The 23,815-nt window shown below is 45.1% G+C and overlaps 1 protein-coding gene across 4 annotated transcripts in view; it reads left to right on the top strand.

Annotated features, from left to right (window-relative positions):
* Nucleotides 1–23,815, top strand: part of CNOT6 (CCR4-NOT transcription complex subunit 6) — a 350,905-nt gene that overhangs the window by 105,481 nt on the left and 221,609 nt on the right. For 2 of the 4 annotated variants that reach the window (XM_078653316.1, XM_078653315.1), the window contains exons 5-6: nt 16,506–16,610; nt 16,696–16,764. In XM_078653316.1, the coding sequence (XP_078509442.1) occupies nt 16,506–16,610; nt 16,696–16,764 (174 nt within the window). The remainder of the gene's footprint in view (nt 1–16,505; nt 16,611–16,695; nt 16,765–23,815) is intronic. The other 2 variants (XM_078653317.1, XM_078653318.1) reach the window with 1 other exon arrangement.

The raw sequence follows: 23,815 nt of genomic DNA, 5'->3' as shown, positions 1-23,815 counted from the left end.
TTTGGCCTCGTATTGTGCCTTGACCAGGACAGCTATTTCTGGGGCAAAAGGGCATCCCATGGCGGTACCCTTCGTTTGAATATAAAAGGCGTCACCAAATGTAAAATAATAAGTATAAACTCAGTCGGCACCCTATGGGGTCGTGGTCTTTTTTTCTAGATCAATGATCTCTAGCGTTTCATCCTGCGGTATCTGGGTATACAGGGAGGTAAAATTAAGTGTCCCCATCCACTTTTCTTGATCATGAAACCCCACTCCTTCAATTTTTGTGATTAAAATCAGTAGTATCTCTCAAGTATGACTGGACTTCAGTAAGAAATGGTTTTAAAAACACGTCCACATACTTTGATATGGGCTCTAACAAGGAGTCACAACCAGAGATGATGGGGCATCCTGGCAGTTCAATGAGTCTCTTGTGGATCTTAGGCAGGAAGTAGATACTAGGATACTTTTTAGATTAAAAAATCAAATTCCTTACGACCCAGTAATCCTTGTTCAATGCCACCTTTGAGTATCTCAGTCATTAGTTCTTGTATGCCTCTAGTGGGATTAAAAATGGAAACTATGAATTTCTGCCGTAAAATACGTCTCAAGGCCTTTTTTGCAGGAAAAGAGTATAAAGCAAAGGCAGAAAATCAGGGTTTGCGAATAAATCTAAATTTACTCCACCTACGCATTGTATTCCTAAAGAAATTATTGCGTATGAACAGGTGGTAATGTCTTTACTGAACCAGTTGGAAAAAAGCAAAGGGTATCTGAGAAGGAATATCACGTTGAATCAACAGAAAGCAATTGGTGATTTGGAAAAGGATACTTCAGTAGTTATTAAACGGGCAGATTAAGGGGGAGCCCTGGTCATTTGGCCTTGCGAGATGTGCATGAAAGAAGGAAAGAGTCAAGTTGAGAATCAAGAGTGCTGTCGTATAGTGAAGGAAGATCCCACTAGAGGCATACAAGAACTAATCACTGAGATACTCAAAGGTGGTTAATCTTCCAAAGCATCACCCCACATCTGCCGGGGTAAAGCAACTACATTGGCTTCCAGTCAAACGATGGGTGGAATTTGAGGCTCTGTGTATAGTTCACAAAGCCTTTTATGGAGGAGGGGCGTCTGACCTACAAGCTCTGTTCCCTCACTATAATCCATCATGCCGTCTCAGATCCTCTAATGCGGGACTGGTGTTATGTCCGAAAATAAACCGAGTGAGGTGTGGAGGAAAACGATTTTCATACCTAGCTGCAAAATTGTGGATCTCACTCCCGACACCACTCTGACTTCAACCAAGCAGAATACTTTTTAGGAAGCAAATCAAAACTTGGCTTTACTCCCAATGCTAATCGATCTAGTCGCATTCGCAGGTACCTTATCTTAGCGCCAAGACGCCTCGGCAATAGTGCGCTTTCTAAATATCTGTCAGTCAGGGTCACCACAAATGTGGAAACTGCTCCACTTGTGATTTAACGATAGAGTGGACTGAGTTTGTGCATCAAAATTTTAAATGGAAACACCCTATGTTAAGAACTGTAAATCCAAAAACGTTGTTTATGCTGTAGTTTGTCCTTGTGGAAAAGTCTACATAGGGAAGACAAACCAGCAATTTAATCAAAGAATTATGCAGCACAGGTAGAATAAAAAAAATTAAAAAAAAGTGATCACTGCCCCTATGGTAGACCACTTCATGAAAGCTGCACACACAGAAAGAGACTTCAAGTGGCCAGTCTTGGTGTCACTTAATCTATCCAAGAGAATGTTAGATGTAGATTCAGTGCTTTTGTCTGAGTTGTCACGAGTGTAGGATCCCCACAATTAATTGAATAAAATGGGAAACTTTGTAGACTACATTTCCCAAAAGCCCCAGTAAAATTAAATCTTTGTTGAATATACAGGATGCTCAATTTGGAACTGCCCCTGCTGTTTGTAAATGTGGTGGCGTCTAGAAATCTAACATTCAAATAAAACCAAAACATTTTCTATGTTAATTTCCTTCAAACGTTTCAGTAATTTTTTGTATAAATAGGAAGCTCAACTTTGAAGTAGCCCTACTGCGCACAAACGCGGTTGCGTTGAAAGACCAGTGCCGAAATTTAAGAAATTTAGAACCATCGGACTGAAACCAAAATCTTCTATACTACATTTCCCAGAAGCTCCAGTTAATTTTTTGTATACACAGGAAGTTCTACTGGGAAGTGCTCTTGCTGCCCGCAAACGCGGTCGCGTCGAGAAAAAAAGACCCGTGTAGAATGATAGTAAGGTGAGATAGGGAAAATAGTTTGTAGATGAGGGGTGAGAGTAAGGAGAGCTGTAAGAAGCATTAAACTGACTTCGCACGTTCCGATTTTGTATTTAAAACAGATACACGTGGCAACAGTAATTTGCTTTAGATTGGGTTGGAGCGGCACAATTACGAAGTGCCGTTGAGATACGCTGGCTTTCTTTTGATTTAAAAAGTTAGACGTAATACAAAAGCATTTAAATGCGATCAGTGGTCTAAAGACTAGCGTTACTTTTCTATCAGAGAGATGGAGGTAGGACGATAAAGATTATCGCTTTTCCAAAGAGAAGCCTAAAATGTAAGTGCGGAGGAAGACAGGTATGCAAACTCACCGTGAATATTGGGTTGGTAAACAAAGCAATAATTAAGATAGCATGGGAATGTTTTTTTAAATACTCCCGTCCTTGTTTTTAGATGTGTTCACGCACAACCATCGGCGGTCTATAAACCTGTGACCGTGTTAAAAGCCGCTTTCAATAAGTTGAGGTAGGTGCAATAAAGCATTATACAGATACGTAGTAGATCTAGCAAATATGGGAAGTCTAATTAGACTTTTATTTAAATAGGTTCTTAACAGTTGGTTTCACCCTAAATGCAAACAGCAGTCAAGTTGAGCAAAGCCTAATACGAGCAGGTGCAGTGATGCTATAATTATGAGACAGAAGTAAATGGAATAAAGGTGAAGGAGCAGAAGGAGTGATATTTGTATTTGGTTTTGTAGATTGCATCAATGTGTTATAACTAAGAAGCCCTGATGAGAGCCCCTTGTGAATCCCTGGAGCTTGAAACACATCAGCAATTACAATAAAATGCGATAAGGCTAATACAGAATTCATACTGATGGACACTAAATAATCTTGTGTTCCCAGTTCTGAGAATTCATTTGGATTCTTCAGTCACAAAGGAATTAATTTGTGTTGATTAGATTATTAATGATACATTGGTCTAGTGTTCTATCCATGTTTCTGATGTTTTGTAATGCATATTGTGGTAAATGTTGTGAAAATATATGAATGTTTGTAAATATGTAAATGTTTTTTGATATGTGCTTAACTGGAAGGATGTGAAGTCCTCCTATAAAAAAGATTTTAAAAATTCAAGAGAAAGGTTAAATAAATAACCCAATCACCCAAAAGAATATAGTGTGGTTGTTGCAATAAAGAAATTGCTTGAATTAATTAGGATACCAGGTTGCCCCTTCGTTGTACTTGTTAGATATTGCCCTTCCTGGTTTGTCTTCCTAAAAGAGGCATTTTCAGAATGGTTACTTAAAATCCGACTTTACCTGTTATAATTATTTAGACACCAAACTCGATATTTCTACGTGCTCTCAATTGAAATTGATCACTTAATTAAATGTAATTAGGTAACCCAATGTTATACTATGGTAGCTTTAGGGCTTGCAGTAATGAAAATGAATGTATAAGTTTTACATGTCCTGGTAGTGAAAAACATTTAAGTACTTGTCCAACTTTTTGAATGCACTGCACCACGTCCTATGGGCTTTTTAGTGTCTACCCTAGGGGTGGCTTATGTTTTAAAAGTGACGGTTTGGCCTGCCAAAATTTTATTTTGCCAAGTCTAAATATCTGTTTAAGACTGCACCCATGTGCTGCTGTCACAGGGCTGAGACATTTTTGAAAGGCTACATAAACCGGTTGCACAATTAGTACGGTGAGCCCTTTAGTTGCATATAATTTATAGGGACTGTGTACATGTAGTACCAATTTACTAGGTACCTTTTAAGCAAATTAAATGTGCCAGTCGGGTGTTCCCCGTGTTTTAGGGAGTGAGTACATGTACTTTGTGCACTTCACCCCTGCTAATCAGTGCTAGAGTTCGAAGATCAACAAAAATTAGATCTGCAAAAAGCCTGGGCGAAGACCACCTTAAGCTGACAAGTCTAATAGCACAACATATTACAATGTATAGGGTGACGTATGATAGAACTGCTGAACATACAGTACCTTAGTATGACTTAAAGCATTGTATAGCATTCCATTCCATTCCATACCATAACACAACAAAACGTAACCTAACATACTGTAAAGCAACGGATGCTCAGGTATTGTGTTGCTTGGGGATGTGGGGGACATATTTGTTCCTCTTCTCCTCCAGCTGGGTGCCGAGGTGTCCTGAGGCATCTGGTTTTTGTCATTGTAGACTCTCGCAGTAGAGAGGGTCTGCACGAAGAGGTTGCAGGCGATGTTGGTGAGTTCACTGTAGGCTAGTTCAAGGTGGGCTTAATCTCTGGATTGGCGGAGGACCACGCTGGCACTGTTGGCCCCTTCAACTCGGGTTACAGGGCACGGGTGCAGTGGTGCTTTCTAGTATCCGGTTTCAGCAGTCTGAAGTCCTCGCAGTTCTTTTGAGGTGGTTGCAGGGGAGCTGCTCCACTACTCCACTGGAGTTTCTGGGCCCTCCCAGGCTTTTTGTGGAGCAGGCAGCTGCAGGATGAGTTGTCGTTGGCTCAGTTGTCTGGGACAGCTGACAGGCCGGCTAGGTTGGTGCCAAGTCAGGTGTTGGTATCTGTTCTTGTGGCTCTTCAGTGTCCTCATTCTTTCAGGTTGGCAGGATCGGATTTCCTGTTGCCAGGGCCTCCGCTAAATACTAGATTTAGGGGTATTCGGGGAGTGTAGAGTCGTAAAACAAAACCAAAGGGGATGATGGACGGAGTGTTGAACATTGCAAGCACTCACCCCTAGTCAACTGATCTGCGTTTAATCCATCATCATTCTTTAGCTCACTCCGCCACCCCAGTTCAGACATGGCCAAATGGTAATCAGTCTGACCCTGTGCCTCATGGGAACAGTCCAGTCCGAACTGCCAAGCCTCGGTCTAACCCTGTGCCTCATGGGAACAGTCCTGCTCAAACTGCCAAGCCATGTCTTCCCTGTACCGGAAACCAGCATCCTGGGGCCGGTTTCTGGCTAATCAGCTGTCATCAGCCAGGCTAGCTTGAATCCAGTGGCAAAGTGAGCAAGGGACACACGTCTGGGCATACCCTGCCAACTTAGGGCGAACTTAGCAAAACCAAAGGGGAAGATGGACGTAGTGTTGAACATTGCAAGCACTCAACTCCAGTAAACTGATCTGGGTTTATTCCATCATCGTTTTTTAGCTCACTCCGCCACCCCAGTTCAGACGTGGCCATATGCAAATCAGTCTGACCCTGTGCCTCATGGGATATGGCTGGGTGCCAACTGTAATGGCATGGTGAGCAAAAAACCGATGGATTTAGGCCCAGATCTCTCTACTGGGGTGAATGTATGACCGTGTTCTGCATTCTGTCCATCAATTGTTCTTTTTGCATTTGTCACCCCGAGTGGGACGGGAATGCCCATACATGGGGTCCCGTGCTCTCCATGCCACTGGAGTCCAGCTATCCTGGCTGATGAGGGCTGAAAGCCCAAAACCGGTCCTAGGATGCTTGTTTCCAGTCCAGGGATGACCTGGCCTGGCAGTTCAGGCTGGACTGTTTCCATTGGGCGCAGGGTTAAGACTGATTTGCATGATCATGTGTTCTTGACGGAGGAGAACATGGCGGCCGCAGACTAGTGCGGTGCGCGCGCTAGACGCCTGAGCTCCCATGACACGGAGGATCGCTTCTCTCTTCTTCTATACTGCAGACCGGCTACTTTCGAGGATCCGTTTTTTTTCTGTGATGCGTCCCTACCTGAATCGGCGAGCTGAAGTGAGTCGGTGAATTGAAGCCCCAGGGATTTCGGACTGTCTGGATTAGATAGCGGCGTGTGGTCAAGACAGCCGGCTTGATTCCCCTTGCCCCACCAGCTCCACCTCGGATGTGTTACGCCCTGCCCTCCGGCAGCTCTCCGCCCTCAGTGTCCGTGGAGCAGAGCAGCCGTGGAGCTTCGCCGGGGCAGCTCGGCGCGAGGTCTGCTCAGAGGCAGGTTTGGCTGCGCGGGCTCTGGAGGTGCGGAGGTTCAGCTGCTACAGAAGCAGACTGAACCCATCAGTAAAAGTCAGACGCGAGCAGGAGCTGGAGGTGTGGTAATCGGTGACAGCAAGGGGCCTTGGGTGGGGCCTGCTTTGCACTCTGTGGGTCCGGTGAGATCGAGTCTCGAGAGGGGCGAGGAAACCTCATTAGGGGGGGAGAGAAATCTCAATTGTATGATTAAAAACCTAAAAGAGATAAAAAGGGTTAGCCAGTCATTACTACATCTACCAGAATCCCCTGTTCTAGAGACAGTGTCAGTGTCACATAAAGTGGCAGCGATTGAGCCCTCTGTTCCTGCTTCTGCCTCGCTCTCCATCTCAGCTTTAAGCGAGCCTATTCCTTTTAGTCTCTCGGCCCTATCAAAAGAGAAAACAAGCCAGAAGCCCAAAACGATGGCTACAAAGACGAAAGCCAAAGGGAAGAGAACCAAAAAAACTAGTAAAAACAGCCAAGGGGGGGCTAAGGCCCCGGTCTTAACTAACAGTGTTGGGAAAATAACCCCCTCTTTACGCTCTTTTTTCAAAGTCCTACCTCAAGTCCTAGATTTAAGTCCAGTCAGTAGTCCGGACGAGAACCCTGGCACTAGTTTGAGTACTGATATCCCTTTGGTGCGCCAGTACAATTCGGATATTGATCAGCCTACTGTAGCCCTCACCAAATCTGCAGGTATCTCTACCTCAGCAACCCCAATAACAGAAATGGCAGACCTATTTCCCCCCCCCCCCACCACTGTCCGTCCCATCACAGTCGGTAGTGGTAAACACCTTGTGCGAGGAGGGAGAGGCCCAAACTTTGACATCAACAGGCCCCCCAAAAGGTTTAGGGGAGAGAGAAGAGGAAGAGGGGGATAGTAACACGACACACATTACCACCGAGTCTGCATTGGTAGCTCTGGCGGCTTCAATCGCCTCAATGAGAGAAGAAATTCGTAATGACTTTTTGGTTTCTAAATCAAACCAAAACGACATTCGGTCATCCTGTGAAGCTCTAGAGAGGAAAGTAGATGGTTTGGGTGAAAGAACGGAGGCGTTAGAGAGCACAGTGGGAGCTGTAAAAGCCAACCTTGAAGCAGCTGAGTTAAAGATTCACAACTTACGGAAGGAGGGGGACGCGATGAAAGAAAGAATGGAATCTTTAGAAAATTTTTCGCGTAGAAATAACCTGCGTCTGCTAAAAATTCCGGAGGGAAAAGAAGGGGGAGACATTAAGAGCTTCGTAGTAAACTTACTGAAGGAAGCTTTGTATCTCGAGGAAACAGCTGAAGTGTTGGAGAAAGACATTCAGAGGATTCACCGCGATCCGTTTCGTCTCAACGCAGGCAGGTCTAAACCTCGGAAAATCCTCGTCAACTTTCTGACTTGCGCCTTAAAAGAGAAAATACTCAACACTGCTCTTAAACTTAAAACTACAAAATGCTCTGATTTCCCCTTTGAGATTCGCTCTGATTTATCCAAGTCTACGCTTGGCAGGCAGTGGGAGCTGGGACAGAAGATGGACAAATTCAGAACGGCTGGCGCAACAGTTCAAATGAGGTTCTCGGCCTTTCTGCGCATCATGTACAATAATAAGATGCATAATGTCAGAACACCATTTGAGGCGGATGAGCTTCTGGAGTCCATCCAGAACCATTCTCAGGGCAAAATTTGAATGACCACGATCCTCCCGCCTACTCGGCTTACTTACTCATTAGGTTGGATAACGTAGTCTCTAAGAATATATCTTGCGAGCTATTGGAAACCCTCAGGAAGTTTGGGGCATATAAAAAAATAAAAAAATAAAAAAGGAAAAAGTCTTGAGGGCAAACTAAGAAAAAAAAAAACAGAAAAGGCAGGAGGAACTGGGGAGGAAGGAAAGTATGAAGTGGAAAAAAAAAGGGAAAAAAGGGGGTAAAAAAGCAGGAAAAAAAAATAAACACACTATTTGGGGAATGTAAATAAATCAATAGGGTGATGGCGGAAGTTGTCCATAAGTAAGCTTCCGCACAAAATAAAAGCACAAGATAAAATACTGTTTTTTTAGCTTTTACTTTCTAGTTATTTTCAAGGAGTGTAATCCGTGTTGAGGGAAGGAGGGCGTACATTGGCGCAAACCGGCCCAACAACTGGCTGGAGTAAGTATGGATGGGTTCTCCAAAGGGGTGGGGGAGGGGGGACACAAAAGCATAAAAATTCAAAAATATCCTCAGAAGCTTGGTCCTTTAAAACAGATTCTTCTTTTTAACAGTCCAATTGCCTTAGATAAAATAACTAAAAGTAACAAAGTAAATAAGATTAAACTGCGTGGTATGGAAGTGTACACTGGGAAGGAACAATGACATCAGTACATTTTCTATCTTGGAACGTGAATGGTCTGCGCGTACAAGGGAGAAGAGAACGCATTTTACAATATTTGCGCCATTCCCCGGCGCAGATCATCATTATCCAGGAATCACATCTTCTAAAAAACGAGGCAGACTCAATACTAAAAAAACAAAAATGGATAGACGTATTTTTAAGCACCGACCACAACGCAAATATAAGAGGTATTCTCTTAATCTGCAAAAAATCAGCAAATGTGCGGATTCTTGACTTTAGGGAAGACAACAGTGGAAGATGGCTCATAGTTAACCTCTCTATACATGGGCGGATTTATAATTTAGCTGCATATTATGGCCCTAATACAGATGACCCATCTTTCTTGGAAATAATAAGAAACAATTTAATAACCACCTCGGACCCCATAATATGGACAGGGGACTTTAATGTTATTCTAAATCCGAAATTAGACAAAACCACTAACATTAGTAGGTATAGTTGTCAACCCCCTTCAAAATCTAGACAATCTCTTAAAGGGATTATGGAGGATTTGGGCCTGGCAGATCTATGGAGAGAAAGAGCCGGCACTAAACCAGGGGTATCTTATAAGAATCTAAAATACAAACATACGTCACGAATAGATTTCGCCCTGTTTAGCTACTGTCTCCAAAACTCCATATCTAACATTAAGTATATACCCTCCCACTTATCTGATCATTCAGCTCTGTTGTTCATTTTAAAACTTCAAGTTAAAAAAAAACACCCCTCTTGGTCATTTGATCGAACTATTTTATTGGACCCGGAGGAAGTGATACACCTCAATTCCGAAGCCAGGATGTTTTTAGATATCAATCTGTGTTCGACCTCCCTTGCTTTGGTATGGGAAACTCTTAAGGCATACCTGAGAGGTTGCATCACCAATAGAGCTTCCTTTTTGAGGAAAAATTATCTATTAAAAATCCAGAACCTTGAACAGGAGCTGGAGACAATCGAACAAAGGCTTGGGGGTTCAACCGGGTTACCACAAGATCAAAAAAATGTTAGACCTCAGAAATCAGATAGAAGATATCCTACAAGAAAGGGTCTCAAAGAGATGGGAGGCGAGTAAATTATCCAGCTTCGAATTCGGAGAAACCGCGGGTAAGATTTTAGCCTGGAGGACTAAAGCAGACCAAGCTAAAAATCACATAAGAGGGATTATGGTTGAGGGGGAAAATGAGCTCAGGTCATCAAATATAGGAATTAGTACTGCCTTCAAGCAGTTCTTTGCGGAAATATATAGGGAAGACATCATAGATAACCAACAGGCAAGGAATACATGGCTAGATCAGATATCTCTTCTACACTTCTCGCAGGCACAAAGTGAGGCGATAGAGATGGACATTTCAGAGGCAGAGGTTAGAAAGGCCGTTTCTGCACTAAAGCATGGTAAAGCTACAGGCCCTGATTGACTCCCTGGAGAATTGTATAGAGCCTTGGCCGATACAATTGTCCCTACTCTAACGGCCCTCTTCAACGGTATCTTGAAGGTCGGCAACGACCCCCCTCGATCGTGGAGCGAGGCCACTATAGTGTTGATTCCAAAACCTGGAAAAGATCCAACACTATGTGGGTCATACCGCCCTATATCATTATTGAATAATGATTACAAGATATATGCTTCCATCTTAGCAGCTAGACTGGGTTCAGTAGTGGGGGAAATAATCCACCAAGACCAGAAGGGATTTATTAAAGGGCGTCCGCTTTCTGACCTAACATACGTCCTAGTGGGGGCAATTGACATCGCCTCAGCATTTTCTATCCCGCTGGCAACCCTCACTCTAGACGCGGCTAAAGCTTTCGACAGAGTAAACTGGTCCTATTTAAATGATGTTTTAAGGAAGGTCAACTTAGGGGAGAAATTCTGTCGAACAATAAAGCTTATATATAAATCACCAACAGCACGGCTTCTAATAAATGGTACACTGTCTGAAACATTCGGGATCTTTAGAGGTACAAGACAGGGCTGCCCGCTTTCCCCCCTCCTCTTTAACCTATATATAGAACCGTTTGCGGAAGTTCTTAGACGGGAAGATTCTATTCCATCTTTTAGGTTCGGGGAGTGGGAAAAGCGAGTAGCTCTGTATGCAGATGACATCTTAGTCTTTGCCTCAGACCCGGAGATCGCACTCCCAGTAGTGATTAAGAGAGCTGAAGAGTTTGGCCGTATCTCGGGCTATGAGATAAACTCAACCAAAACCGACATCATGGCATGGAACATCCCTGACCTACGGTTAAATATAACTAACTCAATGAGATATCTGGGAATCCGGATAGTGCAAGATGTCGCCCAAATTGCCCAAGTTAATCTTGAGAGAATCCTCAATGAAATCAAAAAATCACTAAAATCTTGGTCTAATCTTCCACTGACCATCCTAGGTAGAGTAAGCCTGATAAAGATGTCAATCCTTCCCAAGTTTACCTTCTTATTTAACACGATCCCTCTCGCATTTGATAAAACAGCATTAGAGAAATGCCAGAGAGAGCTTAACTCCTTTGTGTGGGGCTATAAGTCAGCAAGAGTATCGTGGAAAAAGCTGAGGAGGAGGAGGGAAAAGGGGGGTCTATCCCTGCCTGATTTGCAATACTATGCGTGGGCATTCCAACTATCTCATTCGAGAATGCTCTTAAAAGTGCCATCCAATACATCAATAGGTCTCATGTTTAAGGCAATGCTGATTGGTGCTGGATTACCAACTAATGGCTATATGTTTAAGTTTGGAGAACAGAAATATTTTAAGAAAGTTAAACTAAAAATTCTTATGTCCCAAGCGAAGTTATGGTCACATATAAGGAGGAACCTGGGTTTGTCATACTACTCTAACCTCGCACCCATCTGGGAATCCCCAGGGCTGCCTTCTTGCTTGGATGACAGGCTTACTACTCCGCTGAGAGCAGGAGGGATACTAACATGGGGAGAAGTGTTGACAGGTGAATCATTGAGGCCCTGGGAGGAGTTGCGGGAGCAGCGGGGGGATAGAGCTCTCAAGGTTTAAGTTTTTACAATTAGATAACTGGGTTAAGGCATCAAACAGGTCTGGGGTAACACTAGGGAAGCATAGTATCACTGAAGAGAAACTGGTAGTGCAACCAGCAGGGGGTAAAGAGGTCTCGCAGTGGTACTGGTGCCTGCTGGAAGAGATAGATGGAGAATTCATCCTCCCGGAACAACTATGGGGCTCAGATCTTGGTGCCCAGAGCTTTGAAACCTGGCAGAATTCCTGCACCTTGTTATATAAATGTGTCAAACCTGCATGGCTCAGGCGTAATCACTTCTTCACAATACACCGAGCATATTTTACACCGTTAAAACTATCTAAATTTATCCCAGGGAAGAAATGTAACAAATGTGGCCATATCGCAGCCTCAGATATCCATATGTTCAAGGAATGCCCCAGCATATCACAGTTTTGGAATGAAGTTAAAGTAACCCTGGACTCCATTCTTAACACTTCGATCTCTATTTCACTTTCCTTGATTATATCTGGATGGGACAACAATATAAAGGGTCATGCAAGGATATTTCTGTTCTATGCCATACTGCTTGCAAGAAGAGAGATATGCAAGGTCTGGATTGAAAATCTAGCACCAACACACGCAAACTGGCTGTCGTCTCTCTACGCAACCTCTAAAACAGATTTGAGGAGATCAGGTGGCGAACGCAGTCGTACCTTTTGGAACTTTTTGGTTCGTTGGAGACAATAACCGGGGTTTTTTTTTTTTCTTTTTTTTTTTTTTTTTTCCCCCGGTCCTATGATTATGCCTTGGAACTCCAAGAACTAGGCCCCCCCAATTGGCTCCAAATGGCTAGTTCAATTGAATAAAACATCAAGTTTGGAGTCTTTTCCCACGATACTCTTCGGGCCATCTCTTGCCAGTTCCCATCATTCGTAGTATTAGGTGCAGAGGAAATCCTGCACCTTGAATACGTGGATGGCAGTTGGAGGCTGAATAAGAGTGGGTCAGGCAAATGAGGATTAAAAAAAAAGACTGATTTGCATATGGCTGGGTCCAAACTGGAATGGCGAGCAACAAAAATGGATTCAGGCCCAGATCTCTGTACTGGGGCGAATGTATTAGTGTTCTGCATTCTGTAAATCAATTGTTCTTTTTGCGAGTGTAGAGTTGTAGCCAATGTCTTACTACGTCCCTAAATGACCACTTCCTATGGAAAATGGGCATAACACTGTCTGAGTTTATAATTCTGCCATCACCAAGATAGACTTTATATGTTTGTGTCCACATCTGGGAGACCACCTTAGGGGTTGGAACTAGCTTGAGGGGAAACGCGCCTCTCTGACTACTAATTTTACCACCTGTCCAAGTGCCAAATGGGCCCTTGTCAGGGGAAGTGGCATCCCTTCACCTCTGACGGAAGTCAGATTTGCATACTAAAGGCTGTTTGCTCCTTGAAGTTCCCTGCCTTAGAATGCTAATTTACGGATCATCCTGTTGGAGGGGTTGTAAAACGCCCTCTGCAGGAGCAGGCTTTGTTCCTAACCTCCTGAGAGCGTGGGCCTACACACATGGGGGTCAGAAACTAGTCTGACTGGTTCTGTTCTGACCTGCCTGCCACCAAAGTCCGCACACTAGTAGGTGGTAGGTCTTCAAGCGGCACCTCTAGAGAGATCTCTGGGTGGATGTATTAATACATTCATAACTGGAATTAGTCTAAGGATTATTAACATAAGATGTTTGATAACAAACCTCTTCGGTTTCAGTGTGGCCGTCATGTAGATGAGGAATTGTTTTTGATCAGTGTCCGGCACATATACTTAAAATGGCTTTCCTGGTCACTTGCACTGGCAGTAATTGAGCTTGCCAGCATAAGGGCATATCCGCTCCTGTAGATATGTCCACACATGTAGTATAGTGCCCCTGCCTTAGGGCTGAAAGGCCTGCTGTAGGGATGACTTACCTATACTGCATGCAATATCTTGTCTGCAGGTATGGCACACAGGGATGTGTGCCATGTCATGTTTTCACTTTTGTCTGCACCAAGACACGCAGCCTGCAATGCCAGTCTGCATAAATCAGGCGAGTGGTCACTTAGGGTGGCACAATACAGGCTGTAGCCCTTAGGGACCCTCTCTAGTACCCATGCCTTACGTACCTGTGGTAAAATTTACTAGGGACTTACAGGGGTGGCAAAGGTATTGCCAACTGGGGGAACAATTGTAGTTTTAGGGAAAGGTATCTGGCACTGCGCTTTCTGTTAAAATTGCATTGAATACCATGCAAAAAGTGGGGGTGACCATGTCAAAAAGGAGCACTTTCCTACAGTCTGTTGTACAAAAAAACCTGCATGCCCAGTCGGTCTGCTGTACAAAAATCTCCTGTTTGATTTAATAGACTAAACTTTTGCTCCATGACTAACAAGAATCTAGCCCACACATAGTCTACACATGAACCCTGACTAGCCTCTTAGTTGAATAATAGCATTGTTATTAGGGCACGGGCAGGAATGTTTTTTAGTTCATGTTTAGTGCTCCCACTTTCAATAAATGTTATTAAACCATGATCTGGTAGAGCACCGTCATTTTTAGACCGCACATTTCTATTGAAATGGTCTTAAACCTTCCCACTGTTTTACACTATGTAGCGTACAATAATAGTGATAATCTGGTTTCAGCAAATATTTATTCGCAGGTCATTAGGTAAAGTGTTCGGATTTGGTTTGATCCTATGACAAACCTTCTTCCCAACGCACTTCAGAATTGCTAAAAAAGATCTTTCCCAACTGCAAATATTTTTTTAATTCAATGTACAGTTTATTTACAATTTATTAAAACCGACATTCTTCAGTCTTTCATTTCACACTCCCTGTACCCCAGCACAATTCAGTTCACTTTACAAAATCCTCTAAATTCAAACAGCAAGTGCCATTCTCCAGAAAAAAAGAAGCAGCAATTTGTAAGAAGACATAAGCTGACATTTGACTTCGAACTTTGAACGCAAGCAAATGTAAAAAGATAAAAACATGATTTAAAGCCATTTTGTTAGACCTGGCATCCTTAGCGTGGATTTTGCCTGTATTTTTACAGTGTGTTGGACTTCGTTTTGCTGGTCTAGGTGCTTTTGGCATTTTCCCACTGCTGTTCAGTGCCAAAGTGCAAGTGCTCCCTTGGTAAATTGTTATCCTGATTGGTTACCCATGATTGGCATATTTGGTTTACTGTTAAGCCCCTAGTAAAGTGCAATGAGTGTGCCAGGGCCTGTAAATCAATGCTACTAGTGAGCCTGCAGCACTGATTGTGCCACCCACATTAGTAGCCCTGAAAAGGTATCTCCGACCTGCCATTGCAGTGTCTGTGTGCAGTTTAGTACTGCCATGTCGACCTGCTAGGTGCACCCACCTGCCAGGCCCTAACCTTCCCTTTTCTTACAAGTGAGTCAACCCTAAGGTAGGCCCTAAGTACCCCTTTGGACAGAGTGCAGTGTAGGTGAAAAGTAGGACATGCCCTGAGGTGTGTGGCGTGTCTTGATAGTAAAATACTGCCAATTTCACTTTTCACTATTGAAAGTCTACATGTCCCATATGATCGAATGGGGAGTGTACTTATAACATCTCATAAGTATAACTTCCCATGGGAACAAGATCGGATTGTGGAATTTGGTATGCCTGAACTCAGAATATAAAGATGCTTCTTCTAGGAAGGATGATTTTTATATTCCGGGTTTGAAAATACCACTCTTAGAAAGTGGGTATTTTCTTGCTTAGCCATCCAGTGTGCCTCTGCTAGGTTTGCGTTTGGACTGTCTGGCTTTGGAGTGACGGGTTTGGGATGTGCCTTCTGTTCAGACAGCCACTTTGGGGCGGGGGTGCAATTTGACAAGGAGGGAAATCCTCGGTTTTCGATTAATAAAACTTACATTCGTGCCCTGTCCTAGTCATTACACTCCATCCATCACAACTGCTCAGCCATCTCCTAGGGTTTATGATTATTTACGATACCTGTCACTTGTTAAAAATCCTTGGCAACTCAAGATTAAACGTTGATGTCATAGATGAGATAGCCCTCGCATGCAGAGGGTCAAGGCTTGGATGAATCTAAAATTAAAGCTACAGACACTATTGAATTACAGTCATTGGCAATGGCGGAAGATGCAGGTTTGTGTCAACATGCATATTAGCACATTAGAGTAAAACACTGAAGAGGAAGCCTATAGAGATGATGGAGGATAATTGTAGAATATTCCTTTGTGCAGTTCAATGCAAATGCTGGCGTGGAGGCGGATGAATGCATCCAGACAACCATTAGCAATGGGTGAGGAATGAATAATCCAATGAGCTGGACCAAGATGCAATTGCCTAATTGTAAGCCAGTGACTGAAGGAGGCTGGTCATTGTACAAAAAAGGCACTTTTCAACCAGGCATTTTTCAGACAACAGTGTTTTTCTTTCATGAATTTTACCAGGCCATCAGCTACTTAAAGCATATCTCAATGGCTAACCTGTTGGCAGTAGCTATACAACTTACTAATGCTGAATGTGGCATGAACACTGATCTATGTTAAAAGTGGCTCAACCTGAATCATTGAGGAGGGGGAATTTAGAGTTGTTAGAAATTAGTGCAAGCCTGCGAAGTATCACATACTAATGGCGGAGATTAAATTGGCCTCTTAAAGTAAAGACTGAGAATTACACTCTGAAATGGCATTCTACCTACTTCGGTGAATGCAAAATACATATGTGTGGAAAATTACTGAATATTTAAATGTTTAGATTACTATTGTCAATCACAATAGCAGTATTCCATTTCATGCATGGCTTATTTTTTAACTCTGTGGTTAAGGTCAGCGCTACTTAGCTTCTGGTTGTGAAATAGGGCTTCTTTGTTCACTTGCAGGAAGATGATTTGATGTGTCAGCATAATGTAAAACACATGCCTAGTATAGTTTATGGCTTTTAATTAGCTTACTTATGTTTTCCTTTTTCAGGAAACCCACTTACGCAGGACCTCTTGGGCCTCTATCAAGAACCAGATGGAACAAGACGGCTACTGAATTACTTGCTTGATAATTTGTCAGGTACTGCAAAAAGAAGTAAGTAGCACGTTCCTGTGATTGACTAGTGCTTTCCTCTTCAAAAATATGATTGACTTCATTTGTTTTTTTTATGTCTAACTAGTTTCGACAGAACAGCCACCTCCAAGATCTTGGATTATGTTACAAGAGCCTGATCGAACAAGACCAACAGGTAGACAAACTGTCTTGCTATTCTGTAGAGTTGCCTGTATTACATGATTTAAAAACCCTGGACAAAGCTGTAGAGATTCAAAGGAGAACTTTTTCAGCAGAGTTATGCAGGCTGTGCTTGGGGTGTTATTTATTTTTTTCTCAGTAAAAAGTAACTTTATTTTAGACGCACGTGCGTTGTAGAGCACAAGCTTTGCATATTCCTGCCATCTAGTGTTGGGTCCGATGTTTGCAATTTTTCTTTCTTCGAACAAGTCTTTCCAGTCACGAGGTAATGTGACTCCTCCTTGCGGTGATGGTGCACATGGGCATCAACTCCATTGTTAGATTGTTTTTTTTCTGCCATCGGGTTTGGACATGTATTGCTGCACTCTGCTTCAGAATTGTTCCTCGGGTTTCCCTTGGTGCGCAATCCACTCTACCCTCAACTGTATTGTTTTCGAACGAGGTTCCTTTTCACAGGCAGCCTTCCAGCCTATCCGCGTCGGTCTGGCTCCTTGTCGATTGTACGCACTCAGTTCAAATTCTGCCCCCTGTACCATGTGAAGTATCCGGGTATGGACTTGGATCAGGTGCGTAACTTGTGCTTGTCTCCAGAGCACAAAGAACAAGACTGCAATGCGTGCCGATCCTGCAGATTGAAGAAAACTTTGTGATCGCGGGCTCAACGTTGAGAGATGCAGGGGCAGCAGTAAGACGACACACCGGATCTCTTCGGCGAAGACTCAGAGCAAGAGGATGTCTCAGCTGCTGAAGAACAGGCTTCAGCGGCGTATTACTCCGAATCAGAGTTGCAGATTGGCCTCGATGATGACTATGTGCCGCAGGGACAAGGGCACGTGAGTACAGAAAACCCCTCCCCCCGACTCACTCCTCCTCTCCCACCATCCCTAAAAAAAAAATCTAAGGCTTTGGCGCCACCTCTTCCTCCAGGCCAAGGTCATCACTGAGAAGATGTTTCTGACGCTCCGCCTCCCGGCTCAGGACAGAAACACTCTGACTAGCCTTCCGGCTTGACACGGTGTCGGCTAAAACCCAGTTCCGAGCCGAAACCTTCGGTCTCCAAGCACAAGATCGGTTCGGAGCTGAAACCTTCGACACCGAAGAAACATTCCTCACTATGTCATAGCATGCACAGACTGTAGTCATACAGATGCAGATTCAGGAATAAACCAAGTCTGCAGAAGAAGCAGTTCGGACCTGACCGGGCTGCTGTTTGACCCGCGACCGGTAAACTTACAGCCGGTAATTGCCCTCCAACCCGATGCAGAGCTCCCACATTGAGCTGCACCGAGGCACAGCTGCCTGCTGCGAGTGAGCTGAGGATCTGGAGACATATGTGGCTGGCCGGGGCGAAGTACCAGGCCCTGTGGGCGCAGGGAGACCCCGGTCTGAGTGACTGCAGGACCGGACTGAAAGGAGCCGCGGCATGACGGAGGCACCTGTGGCGTAGTCCGGCCTGGTGAGGTTGACTGATGTGGAGGCAGTGAAGAGGGTGGAACTGGGACCTTGCAACGATCGAGGTCCCGGGAAGCTAAATCAAGCCCACCCCCTACCAAATGAGTTGGGGGCAGGCGCGGCTGTGGTGAATCCCTCTTTATCCCCACTTATGGCAGAGGTACCACACCCAGCATCAAATTCTTGCATCCTTACCCCAGAGGCGCTAACTACTTTGGATGCAGCACCTATCTTAAAGAGAAAAAGGGGCCCTTTGAAAAACCACCACCAAATATTTCAAAACACAGCAGATAGGGTAGCAGTTATTTGCACAGAAAAAACTAATGAAGAGCCAGTCACCCCATGTATGGCTACAAAAATGGATGCGCTGATGGAAAAACGTAATGAACTTTTAGCCCCCATGATTAACCGCCTAGACTCAATTGAAAAAGCAATAACAGATTTTTCGACTCTGAGATTCATCTCTCAGGGAGAGGGTATGACTATGGAAAATGGCCAAAGGCAGTTGCAAAATCATACAGAAGAAGCGCATAGTAGAAACACACATAAATTAATCCAACAGTCTCAAATCCAGGGTGTGCCTACACCAGTAGCCTGGATGTCGGCGTGGGGCACTGTCGCTCATCACACCCCCCATCCCCACCCCCTTCCCTCGGCCTCTTCTGAGACCCAAAATCAAGGTCCAGTGACAGTGCCCTATTCACATTATGCTCCAACGCCAATGGCCAAGGAGACTCAAGGTTCGAGGGTGGAGGCCCCCAATCTCTCTCAAAGGCTTGATGAAGGGCCAAGGCTAGATCTCCCTCCAGATGCCTGTCCTTATGTAGTCGTCTTAGCAAACACCCCAACTCTAAAAACAGATCAAACAGAAACCACTATTTAATTAATACATAAAGCATTACATTGGATCAATAAAACTAGGAACGGACGCGCCGAGGACTATTGTAACATCCTAATGGCTCGTAGGGTATCCTGGCTTGGAAAGCAGCCTAAATCCATCTCAGGGGACTGTGTGGTCTTAACTCTAAAATCGCCAGCCATGGCCAAAAATCTACTACAATTGCTACCTAATAACCCCTCTGAGCGTACCGAAATATTTGTTCTGCCCCTTGGTTTCTTTTATAAGCCGCCATTGTGCCACCGGGGCACTAGTGGTCCTAGGGCACAAAATGGCAATCTCGACAGAGCGGGCCCCAGTTACATTCATATTGGGAAGGAGATACCGCCTTTTTATTACCGACTTCAAATCACTTCATGGTGTTGATGGACATGGAGGCATGCGACTGACTGTGTACTGGGGAAAAAGATCAGAATATAGTGGAGGTAGGGCTCCAGGAAAGTTTGGTTGCTGAACTCTCCCACACCAAAGATATGCACATATTTGCAGCCATCACATGGCATATTGCGGATTTGGGGCAGAAACTGTTGAACCAGGATTGGCTAAAATATATTTACACTTTCGATTTAATATGTCTCCAAGAGACTTGGGTGGAGGGCCCTATCAGTTTAGATGGTTACAGGTCATTTCACACCCCAGCAATTGCTTCACCGCTGGGAGGGCAAAGGGCGGCATTGTGACCTTTTTAAAAAATACTTTAAGATTCGAAGTCTTATCTTCCTATAATGAGTGTCAATTTTTTAATATGTTACACCTCAAATACCCTGATGGCAATACTATTTTATTGATCAATTTTTACAATAACTTGTTTGGGAGTGAAATGTTTAAAGTGGTTTCCATAGTGGAGGAAAACCTGAATTAGATCATAGGCGCAAGTAAGAAAGACCCATTGGTGCTTTGGATAGGAGACTTTAACGTACATCCTTGCCCTGCTGCATTAACCCCAATCTACGGCCTTGTAGATGAGGTTGGGGGACCAAATTTATTTTACACATAACCCCTATGGGAATGCTCTAAATAAATTCATTTTTATAAATAACTTGGTGGTTATGAAACCTCTATCTGAATCTACAGGTCTCCCGCTAGAAACTTTCTGCTCCTCCATAGATTTCATAATGGCATCAGCCAGACTGGGTGAAAACCTCAACAAGAGGCAAGTTGAATTCCTGGATTTTAGTGACCATGCAGCCATAAGCTGGCATATGTACTGGCCAGGTATTCACGTCACTACCTTTTTTTCATTCAAAACCCACTATAGTAAGAAAGAACGGGATAACACTTGTGGGAGAACAATGATAAGATTGTACTCATTCCCCAGGTAATCTCAAACACAATGAATGAAATAGAAATATGTCTTGACCCAAATCAGGATCCAGGGTCCTCCATTGAAGGCTTCAAAACTATTCTGCAAGAGGTAAAAAGGAACTGCTCTAAGAGTGGCGGGCCTCGTAAATGTAGGGGACCGAAATGGTTCGACCATGAGTGCACTAAAGCACTTTCTGACTTACACCGTGCACTCAGGATTGTACCAAAAGATCCCCTACTTGTGAAACCGGCCCATATACGTTATTTGATGGCAAGGAAGAATGGATTAAAGAATCTGAAAGTAGAAGCCTGAGAGAAATTATTGGCTGCATCTGTCACAAATAATGTAAGGGATTTTTGGCGCACGATTAATGCCCCATTTTTAAAATCTAATGCGGAGCCAAGTTTGGATACGCATGTGTATGAGGACTCTTGGGTGGTGCACTTCACTAACCTCTTTAATGTACCTCCTGCGGGCCCAGGGCCTATGGATGCAGAGTCTGTCCCATCTTCTATTAATACCCTCGCTTTTGATAACTGGGAGGTTCTTGTAGCCCTGGATCAAAGTCCTGGCAATAAGGCGCCCGGCTTCGATGGTGCTCCAGTAGATTTTTTCACATACTGCCCTGACCTTTGGAGTCCGCTGCTCACGAACACCTTTAATGCAATAGTAATAGAGGGACCTCCTGGCTTAAAGCCATTTTAGTTACAATTTTTTTCAAAAAGGTGATAAGCAAGTCCCCAGGAATTACAGACCTATTTCCCTTCTAGATAGCACAGCAAAATTAATGGGCAGAGTGCTATTAAATATATTGGAGAGAAGGGCATCAACAAATAATGTCCTGATCTCTGCACAATAGGGTTTTCAAAAAGTGAGAGGCACACCAGATCAATGCCTGAATTTGAGCCTGCTTATAGCAAAGTATACTCAAGCGAAGCAAGGCAATTTTTACCTGGCCTTTATGGACCTCAGTGCGGCCTTTGATTGTGTTTCTCACCCACAGGTTTGGAGAATTATGAGGGCAATGGGGGTAGACCAGGCAGTGATTACCTTTATTAGACAATTGTACTCGAGGGCTGAAGCATGTATTAGGTATGAGTCACAGGGAGAATGCACTAGGTGGTTTCCAGTAACTAGAGAAGTTTGCCAAGGGTGCGTTCTCGCAGCCGTTATACGTTCGCTGTATACTAATGGGGTGGAGTCTAAATTACCACACACACACACACACACACACACACACACACACACACACACACACACACACTCACTCACTCACTCACTCACTCACTCACTCACTCACTCACTCTGCATGATACCTGATGCACTTTTCCTGGGTCCCTGCCAATCAGGTACCCAGGGCCTGTGTTCCTTCTCTGAAAACCGTACTAAAGCTTAAACCCAATTTGCATCTCTATCCACATGTCATCCCCTGGTAAATGGTACCCTAGGTACCCAGGGCATTGTGACCAGAGAAGACCCCTAAGGTCTGCAGCACGTATTGTGCCACCCTTAGGGGCCCTGTACCCGGACACACACTGCCTTTGCAGGCTGAGTGTCCTGGTGCAGAACTAAACAGAGTCGACATTGCACACATCCCTGTGTGCCATGCCCACAAACTCATTGCCCTGGCATACATCAGCCACCCCTCTAGCTCTGTGCCCTATGGCAGTGGTGTGTGCACAGGTGCATGAGCCCTGTGCCCATACAGTACCCAGGGGCATTCCTGCAGTGATGCCATTAAGAGTATATGGTGCTGGGAGGTTAGCATTACAAACTCCACAGCACCGTAATGGCTACACTGAAGACTGACAAGTTTGATATCAAACTTCTCAGCACATTAAACCCACACTGATGCCAGTGTGGGATTTAATGTAAAATGCATTACAGATGGCATCTTAGAGATGCCCCCTGAAACCTAACCTACAATCCACTTCTTGTCTGAGAGGCTGCCTAGGCTGCCACACAGCAAACATGTTGCTGGACCCCTGGGTGGGGAGCCCCCTGCTCTCCTGGGCCTGCAACAATGCACCTCCTGGGTGAGGTGCTAGGTCTCCTCCCCCAGGCTGGGCAGGGGGAAGCTTCAAAGGCATGCCGCCTTTGTGAGCTTCTCCAGGCCACTTGCAATACTCAGCAACTGGCCCTCACCGGTTCTGACCCCCACTCTGGCAGGAAGACTGGTGGGAAACCCTATGTGAGGAAAGTGAGTGTGCCAGCCTGTGCCAACTCCACCCCTCAGATGGGAGAGGCGAGGTGAAGCACAACTCCGGGCTCCTGCCATCTTGAGTCCGGGGAGCTCTTCCCGATCAGAGATAGGCTCCTGCCCCCCTCCCACAGGAGAGGAGCAGGATAGGGGGTGTACTCACCCCAGGACAGGGACCTATTGGTCCCTGCCCGTCCCCTACCTGTAACGCCCCTAAATTTAGTATTTAGGGGCACCCTGAACCTTCCTTCCTCAGTTCCCGAAACAAGCAAGAAGATCAAGAAACAAGAAGACCTGCCGTGCAGCTGCTAAGAAGAGGGCGACACCAACTGACTTGGCCCCAGCCCTACAGGCCTGTCGACCCTCGAACCTGCTCCTGCAAAACCCTGGCTCCTTCTGTGGTCAGCACCCTCAAACCCTGGAGGCCCCGACTGCCTTGTGACTCTACCAAGACTGGGACTCCCACGAGCAGTGGTTCTGCTCAAACAATACCCCTGGTGCCAGCCAGGAACCACAAATCCTGCACACTCTGCACTCGCCGAGCTCGGCCTGTGCCTCAGTGAACAAAGACCCTGAGTACGTTCCCCCCCCTCACCCCCTACGATTCTGACCTGGAATCCAGTGCCCAAGGACCCTCCTCGATGACCCAGACGACGCCTGCAGCCTCAGGACAAAGGGCCCCTCCAACCGCGACCAGCGGGGGGTAAGATTTCTCGACCGCAAGACACCCCTGCACCTGGTGCCCCACGACCCCCTGTGCCCAACTCCTGGGTGCCTACCTATCCTCCAAGATCCCAACTTACCCCTCGAAGTGTTGGTCGCTCCTGAAGATCCTCCATCCCCGAGCCTGCAGCCTTTGTTCACTTTCCAAGTTCTCTATTGAATAACATTGAGCGCCCAACTGCTCAAAAGCACCCTGCACCCAGCCGCCTGAGTCCCCCTGGCAGTGCAACCTTTGCCCTAATTTACGTCCCCCATTTGCCCTGAGCAAGTGACCAGGAGCCCAGCTCCCACACCCGCTTGGCCTGCTTGCCCGCAGCCACCCATCGAAGGCCCCCTGCCTCTCGTTGGATAACATTGGGCCTAACTACCTCTGCACCCGGCTGCCCCTGTGCCGCTGAGGCTGTACCAACTGTACCTACCTGACCCTGGGAGACCCCTAAGTCTATGCCCAGCACCTTAACTCTGCC

This window comes from Lissotriton helveticus, chromosome 7 (genome assembly GCF_964261635.1).
Source record: "Lissotriton helveticus chromosome 7, aLisHel1.1, whole genome shotgun sequence".
In the NCBI taxonomy this organism is placed as follows: Eukaryota; Metazoa; Chordata; class Amphibia; order Caudata; family Salamandridae; genus Lissotriton; species Lissotriton helveticus.
Note: the sequence above shows the minus strand (reverse complement) of the source record. Positions and strands in the feature narration are given on the sequence as shown.